General features: G+C 34.9%; 1 protein-coding gene across 1 annotated transcript in view; it reads right to left on the bottom strand.

The window, feature by feature from the left end:
* Window positions 1-3338: 3338 nt before the first annotated feature.
* LOC110454376 (PRELI domain containing protein 3A-like) overlaps window positions 3339-8875 on the bottom strand; it is a 14266-nt gene continuing 8729 nt past the window's right edge. The window contains exons 5-6 of the mRNA XM_021503847.1: window positions 8430-8535; window positions 3339-5668 (exon numbers count right to left, since the gene is read on the bottom strand). Of these exons, the coding sequence (XP_021359522.1) occupies window positions 5561-5668; window positions 8430-8535 (214 nt within the window). The 3' untranslated portion in view covers window positions 3339-5560. The remainder of the gene's footprint in view (window positions 5669-8429; window positions 8536-8875) is intronic.

Raw genomic sequence — 8875 nt, 5'->3', positions numbered from 1 at the left:
AAGAAAGTGAATTCTTAACTTAACGTCTACATCAAAGAAAGTGAAGTCTTAACTTAACGTCTACATCAAAGAAAATTAATTCTTAACTTAACGTCTACATCAAAGAAACTGAATTCTTAACTTAACATATACATCAAAGAAAGTGAATTCTTAACTTAACGTCTATATCAAAGAAAATTAATTCTTAACTTAACGTCTACATCAAAGAAAGTGAATTCTTACCTAAACATCTACATCTACCACAGATAAATATTTTCCCAGGTTTGAGGTTATCATCATGTTTTGATATTTCATCATTTCTTAAAACTCCAGATATTTATGATTACTGATGCTCAAGTTGTGTTTGATGTTAATAATAGTTAAGCTAATGTTTATATTGCTCAGGTTGTGTTTGATGTTAATGATATTTAAGCTAGTGTTTATATTGCTCAGGTTGTGTTTGATGTTAATAATATTTAAGCTAGTGTTTATATTGCTCAGGTTGTGTTTGATGTTAATAATATTTAAGCTAGTGTTTATATTGCTCAGGTTGTGTTTGATGTTAATAATATTTAAGCTAGTGTTTATATTGCTCAGGTTGTGTTTGATGTTAATNGGTTGTGTTTGATGTTAATAATAATTAAGCTAATATTTATATTGCTCAGGTTGTGTTTGATGTTTATACTTGTATGTTTGCTCTACAGCAAAACATTCCCTGAATTCGCAGGTGTTTGAAGTCTCTCCTTCTAAATTAATAACTTTTTGACATACAGTCACCTTTACGTTAATAGCCTGTGTCTCTTTGATTACATTCACCTCAACATTTACTTCCTCATTTCCAGCTCTTTTTAGAAATGTATGCAAAAAGGAATTACACTCTTAGGGAATAATTATGTCTTTAGACATTACAAAAACAGAAAATGTTTAGATGTGGCGAGTAATTTCTAACAGCAGAATGTAGGTAAACACTTGCTAGCTGCCTTAGGCATATGTTGAATGATAACCGTCATACTTCATTAGCATGTTCTATTTTGAAACAATCATAAAACACCGTTGGTACTATTTAGAAATAATCATAAAACACTGTTTGTGTGAAATAATCATGTAATTTAGATAGTTTCTATGATGCTGTATATTTTGCATGTGATGTACTAAAGCAAAATAAACTTACTTCCCTTTACATGTATCTGGTTATACATTTACTGACCTTTTGTTTAGACTGCGAAGATTGTATCGTTTAGTCCTTGGATGTCTAAACTTGATTTGCTTCTTTACTTTAATCTCTTTGATGTCTGCAAACTCTTCCGGATCAGAATCAGTTATAAACACCGGTTCTAAAAGTGTTGTGCAGATGCTTAACCTCTGCGTTATTCTGTTGAAATGTGTCACTTTCCGGGCCTACGTACTATGAACAATTTATAGTCAATTCATCCTCAGTATTTTTGCAAAATTGTCTTACATCTCCTTCGAGTTCCAAGGTTGTTTAGTGTGATGATATTAAAGAAATTATATATATATATCAGTATTCTTACTAAGATTTGAAGCCTTCCGATAGCAACAAACTAAAGTATTTTATGCTGATGACGCCTTTCTATGTATGTTTGCTAAAAACATATTCAAATGAGAAACCGACTTTAATGAACATATCCTGCAGTCGTCCTGATTTTCGGTTGACAGATATGAACATTGATTAAAGATTCACCAAACTGATTTTATTCTAGAGGCATTTGTGGGTAAGGATTGGGTCAGTTATTTTTACTCTTACTTAACTTTAGTGTCTCGTTCAAGTAGACATTGCATTGAGCTGGTTAGGCTTCACTTGTTGTTGTTTTGCTATATAATGACAACAAGGTATTACTTTGCAGAGGAGTGCGAGATCTGTTTGGATGTCAAGTATGACGCAATTTTTATAATCTGTTATGTATGTAATAATGACATTTGCGAAGACTGCATAAAAGAATTAGAAGCTGCCGACTGACCGTTTTGTCGAATGGGCTATATGACACAGCGTGCCTACATTAACTGGCATACCATATTCAATGAGCTTGGTAGATTTTTCGTGATTAACACGTTAACAGATATACAGTTTTTCTGTGATTACAATGAGATCTACTCGGAAATGAGGGTAGGGATTTTTTCTATTTCAACATCGAATGGTGCAAGATGTCTCAACCCTGCATTTGCTAGACACTACATTCAGGAAGAGTTGGACCACATAGCTTTCGAAGCGGCACTTAGACGATCAGTATAAATCAGATCTTTGTGACGCGTTTCCGATGGTTTGTCGAATCTAGTACAGTGCAAATATATTTTAAACCATCTATATGTCAGCTGTGATTAAACTGTTTTATCCATGATTAATTATGAGTTGTATAATTTACCTATAAGATCACCTGGTTTCAATACCAATGATCTTTCATGAGAACGTGGTCATTTAAACTTTCACCTGGACCGACTACCTTGTTTGAACAGAGTGCTTTAGGTGATGATGTATTTGCTGGTTGGATGTCGACAATAATTTGATATCAATACTAATGATCTTTCATACAAACCGTAATTGATGACCTCACTCTACCTTAAACCTACAGTAATCCTGAGCTCAATCGGATCGAGGTTTAATACCCCCACTTTACATCTACTGAGGGATCTTGGCGTTTATCGTTGTACCATCTTTAGTTCTGTGTTATCTCGATCTTTGAACAGACTGCCCGTTTACCTTCTTAATCAGTCTTTTGATCAACTTCAAAAGTTAACATGCACAACTCAGGACCAAGGGGAATCTACATATCAAATCTGAGAAAGATTCCTCCAGTAAATTCTGAGAAATAGCAATAACAAACTTAAACTGTAACAAGATGGTCGCCTGCTCACAGCTTGGTTTTCAGAACAGTCCAAAAATGTGTTATGCATAACAAAGAACGAAAAGGAACCCTTGTGTGAAATTTTAGAAAGATCCTTCCAATACATTTTGAACAATAGAACTTAAACATTTGTACTCCCGAATTCAATATGACCACCTGCCAGCCATCTTGGTTTTCCAATTATCCCCAAAATTCAATAACCTGCATGGGAAATTTGAGAAAACCCCTCCTGAACATTCTGAGAAATAACACTAACTTTCTTTCTCAAAAACACGATGGCAGTCTGTTGGCCATCTTGGTTTCCCTTCTGTCCAAAAATTTGATGTGTATCAAGAGACCATGGGGAACTCACATGCGAAATTTGACAAAAATCCCTCCAGTACTTTCTGAGAAATAGCGCTTGTTTAAGGACAGCTGGACCACGGACCACAGATGCAGGGCGATTTGGATAGCCTACCATCTGATGATGGTGGGCTAAAAAAATAAAATAAAATGCTCTTAATACAAGTTTTATTCAAGACATTAGGTAACTTAATTAATGGTATTTGCAAATAAAATATTTCCATTAATTTCTAATGGATAAAACGATAATGAAACATATGGTGTCAAGGTTACATTCATCAAATTCATAAAAAGTCTGTCTAATAAGACAGGCATTAAATCATTTCTCATCATTCAGAATATTACCATGTTCTCAAAGCTTTTTAATTTATACAAATGCAAAATATGAGTAGCTGTCAGAACAATGGCACGTAAGTTTTCACCAGCTGGCCGATACCTAATAACCAGGAATCTACATGTAGTTATTAGTCCCATATCGTTCCTGGGGAGGAATTTAGGTTTGCATTCGGTTTTACAGTAAGTTTGTAAACAAACAGCAATTGAAAGCTAATTTTGTAAGCTTTTGAAAACATCTGTTGCATTTGTCAAGCAAAGAGAAAATTTAAGGGGGCACTAAATGTGCCCCCTTAAATTTTCTCTTTTTTGAGTTTTGAGCAGTTATGTGGAGCCTGGCATCACCTTTTATGGAGTTTCCGGAGCAGAAAGTCATCACAACTGCTCCGATCGGTGTCATCCTAGACTACGGAAAAGATACGGTGATAATATCTAATAAGCAGTCAGAAAAGTTAGGTCAACAACCTATAAATTCAGACCAGGCTGATGACAGTCAGGTCACATAAACTTTGCATCAGAAGCTTTAAGTGGGACAGACAGTGATATTCTTTTCTTGGATGGCCTTATCCTACGATGGGAAGACAGTTCCATTAAATTGCTGGTACATAGATTCACACCATCCATTGCACCACCAATGTGTTTCAAATGAACTGAGAATACTTTTTAACTCGAAGACCCTATTTTACTTGAATGTATTTCTTCAGTCCTGGCCGAAAACTTTTTTTTATCTTAGTAATTAAAACTATTGATAACTCTTAACTCTGAAAACTTAAAATAAATCCTTCATCAAAGTATCACTTATCTTGAAGCTTTTATTATTTTCATTGTCAGTTTTATTATCATTAGTACATATAAGACGTATTGCTATGGTAATGTGCCATTCAACGTTTCTTAATATCGGTCTTATTGAACATTTTTCTTTCAGTCATAAGTATTTTCTATGAAAGTTTTCCAGTAAAATATATTTGACTGTTCATGTTAAGATTCAAACTTCATTAATGTTGATTACTAGTAATCAGTGCTCACATCAAGCCTGTTAAACGATTTGAATGGTACATTATTTACACCTAACACTGCATAACCAGAAAATTGGTCACAGTGCAGACATACATAAATGAGCCCCACAAATAAAATCACAACCTAGGCCTGGTTCGCCGGTTCATGTTTTTACAGGAGTTTGTGTGGCTTTGATAATCAATTGATAGATTATAGGAACACAACAATAGTTACTGTTGAGTACGTCATATTGAGGAGGTGTCAAGTGTCATATTGGTATTTATGTAATAGTGCAGGCTAACTATGTGTTTGCTCTAACAGTGTAAAAACTGGCACACTTTCATTTCCGCATCAGAAGCACAATCGGAGACAGCATGTAAGTTTTAAACTGGTAATGTACTTTTTGTTTGCATGTCTCTTTACAGGTCCCTGTCCCACTCCAATATGTAGAAACCTCCGCTTAACTTCCGTTTGGATATAACATAATGAATAAATTGTTCTTATTTTATATAACTATCATTTTTGTTTTTAATTGATTGTTTATAGATGTTGACTGTGTCTGAAAAAAATCAACAACTCATATTTGACCAAACATTAAAACACACTTTATACCAGACATTGGAAGTCACTTAACCCATAAATACTTTGATAACTCAAAGTATTTCCATGATCCTGCTGGCTTCGATATGAGGTTCAACTGTACTAGAAATAACAGAGGGCTGCAGGCACACCCTCTGTTTATACCACATTGAGTCCCCTTGGGCCAACAATGTGCCAGACCAAATTCAGTCAAAGTTCCTCCAGTCTTTCCAGCCAGTTTAGCTTAATAAACCAGGTTTCTTTCCCATGTCATGTACAGGCATCTGAAGTATAACAGACTGCATGTAAAATGTCTCATCAACATAAATATGACAGATATCCTTAACAAGATCATTTCCCTAAATGAGACTTATTTGTCTCTAAAAACCTATCACAGATTAGCATTAGTCCTTCACTCATACAATAAATGGTGTGGTCATCAGGCCACAGTTATAATAGCACTATCTGTATCATAAAGTCTTGGGGTGAATGTTAGTTAACACTTCGTCCACACAACTTAACGCCTCTTCAGCCTCCTTTTTGATATTGTCTATAACCCATTCAATGGCTTCACGTCCCTGTAAAATCAAACAAAATAACCATTAATTCATGAATGTATGTCCATCAAAGTACAGAAAGATTTAACCCTCTGATTTTTTTTTATTGAGATATGAATACCATGTTAAGAAATATTGTCATTGAGAATGAAGGGAAATATTTTTCATTTTCATTTGAGTAACATGGAAATGCTTTTGTTACAAAAAACACACTTTAAATCACTAAATATACAAAAATGACAATTGTCATATTTGAATTAATACATTTACTTAAATTCTTTTGCAATAGGTCAATATCAGTTGACACATAACCACATGCTGACAATGTATTTTTGTTAACTTAAATACTGCTACAAATTACCGCAAATTTGCGGGTATAGTGCACACTCGTGTATAGTGAGCAGGTACGTTTTTGGGGTCAAGATTTGAAAAAAAATAAAAATGAAAAAATCCTAAATATAAACTGGAAAAGTAGAATCATAGTTAGCTTGGTGTTTATAACGCCTAGCTTGGTGTTTATAACGCCGATTAATTAACGATTGATTGATTGATTGATTGGAGTCAACAACCCCATGAAGGTCTCCCTCCGCTTGGTGGACGAATCCTGCAGAAACCAAACAAAGAAAGTGTAGCTAATTCCGATGCCGATCAACTTATGTTTCCACATCTCAGCGGTTTTCACAAAAATTACGAAAATGTAGTGTTTCAATTATAGGCTCCGTTCCATGTTAGTTCTGGTGGATTTTTTTACCAAATCGCTAGGCCTAGTGTGCATTTTTTTCTCGGCTCACTTTCATGTTGACGTGATCGATAACCTCGTGAATTATTTCAATATTATGAAGCATCATTAAAATAGTGTATTCTGCTTGTATTAATTTCCCTCAAGTAGATTTGAAGGGGATGTGTTGAATGCCCACGCTTCTAGTATAAACATATTTTTATAATCCCTTTACGGCCAAATCAGTCTGTAGTTCTAACAGTGCAGTTGGGCTTCACGCCACGGCACATGTTGAGGAGTGAAAACAACACGGTCCCTCAATCGCGACTGCAAGTAATTTCAATTAATTTGAAGTAGAGCTATTGTTATTCGGTAATCACTGATAGAGTGTTAGCTAATTACTGCATTGTAATTTGTATTAATTGTGGTGTTAAGAAGTGTCAATAATTTTCGCTGAAGCATGGCGATCCTACCTAGCCTACTGTCTTGTCCAGGATCAGACGGTATGCCATCCGGTCAACTTACCCGTAAAATGTTACGTGACCAGCTAGTGTTCGTCGCCAAATCAGCAGTCATGATTACCCATTTTAATCATTTAAGAGAAGGTAAAAATTGTGTTGCCAAAATTTCTTTCTTTCTTGTTATTATAATCTTCAATCTTATCATATATGACCGACGACTCAAAATAAACTATTTGAAGGGAGGTAATCCAATATGGCGGACCAGAAACTCGAGAATGATAACCCAAGAATGACTTGTTACTGCGTATAGTGCGCACCCCCTTTTTAACATGATAATATTTACCCAAAAAAGTGTGCACTATACGCGCAAATTTACGGTATGTTTTTCAAAATTTGTTGTTTTCATTCATTCTAATAAGCTACAAAGTATTACAAACATTTGTCATATAAATACCTCACCTTATCTAGGAGATCAGTCATTGAGAAAAGCTAACAATAATTTTGTAGATGATCAAAGTGCCCATGGCACTGGAGGATTGGCGACATGAATATATTTTCTCTCTATGAATTTTATCCTGAATGAGCAGACTTCATAATAGTGTCTGTATACATATATGGAACGAAATAAAACCAAACTGGGCAAGTCTCGCTCCTGTTACTATAGTCATATTAGTTGTTTTTTTTACAATTACAGTGCTTAAAGCTGATCTTTGTTCTCCACACAGTATTAGAAAATATTCTCAATACTCATCTTCATATCATAATCAAGTTTCAATACTGAAAATCTTTTGGTTCTTGAAAAACTATTGATTAGGAACCTAACTAACATAGTGACCTTTAAAGGGGCAAATTAGGGAAATCACTCTTCTTAATTCGGGAATGGTTCCTAAATAAAATGGACCTAAATAGTCTGCTGATAAACCAATGGACATTGCGAATGGGCACACCAAATTTGGTTGAAATTGGACCTCTTTATTAGAGAATACATAATTCTTTATATAAAAAAAATAATATACAGAATCACAGTACTCAGTAAAGAGTACATGTCACTACATGCTATTTACTATTGTGCCTAATTCAGAAACAAAGTTATTTGTAGTATTTAAACTTGGGTTTATGTTGCATCCATTTAGCTAATTAATTTGCTGATGTCGGAGACAAAAATTTACATACATTTTTTTTGTGATTGGGACAAAATTAGAGAGGGGGCTTAATTGCAGGCACCCACCCTGTCTCCAGGACATATACCAAAGTGGGGAGGGGGCTTATTTGCGAGAGGGGGCTTATTGGCGGTAAAATACGGTAATACACGAAAATCAAGCAAGACACACCTGAACTAATATCTTTCCCCCCTGAAGTGGTATATACGTGTACTAATTTTAGTGCCACTTTATTGCTTCAGATATCCTTTATTATATAAATGAAGGTTTATAATTTGTTGCCAGAACAAATTTTACTAGAATATGTGCCAGAAGAACTAATACAGTATGCCTCCCTTGTATTGAGAGGGGAAATAACTAGAACAGAGACAGAATTTCCAATAGCCGTGTGGGGTAGATATATACAAGACTTGAGCTGGCCATGGAGAGACAGTACTTCTTACCTTGCTAGTGTTGCTCTCGACGATATTAGTCACCAGTTTCTCCCAGTAACTTGCTAGTGGCATCCTATTGTTTACTGTCACTTTTGTGCAATGGTTCAAATGTGTCCTGAAGATAACCAAAGAAGCTGAGATGAATTTCAAATGTAAAAAATCTGGATCCTTTTCAGATAAAGGGAAATAAGTAACGTCCATCAGGCAAGAATTTGCATCTTTAATAAATAAATATACAACATTTGATATAGCGCCCTATCTAGCCAACATTAGCCACTCTAAAGCGCTTTACAGTACATAGATATACGATTTTATACAGTCAATACAATTAGCATATATATATTAGTCAACACAATATTAAGGAATTTGCAGGAGCTGCCTTATCAGGCGCTAACTACTAGCCCTATGCCACCTGGCTAATAATCTTTGACATCTTGCAATGAATACACTCATAT

The sequence above is a fragment of the Mizuhopecten yessoensis genome, unplaced genomic scaffold (assembly GCF_002113885.1).
Source record: "Mizuhopecten yessoensis strain PY_sf001 unplaced genomic scaffold, ASM211388v2 scaffold7817, whole genome shotgun sequence".
Lineage (NCBI taxonomy): Eukaryota > Metazoa > Mollusca > Bivalvia > Pectinida > Pectinidae > Mizuhopecten > Mizuhopecten yessoensis.
Note: the sequence above shows the minus strand (reverse complement) of the source record. Positions and strands in the feature narration are given on the sequence as shown.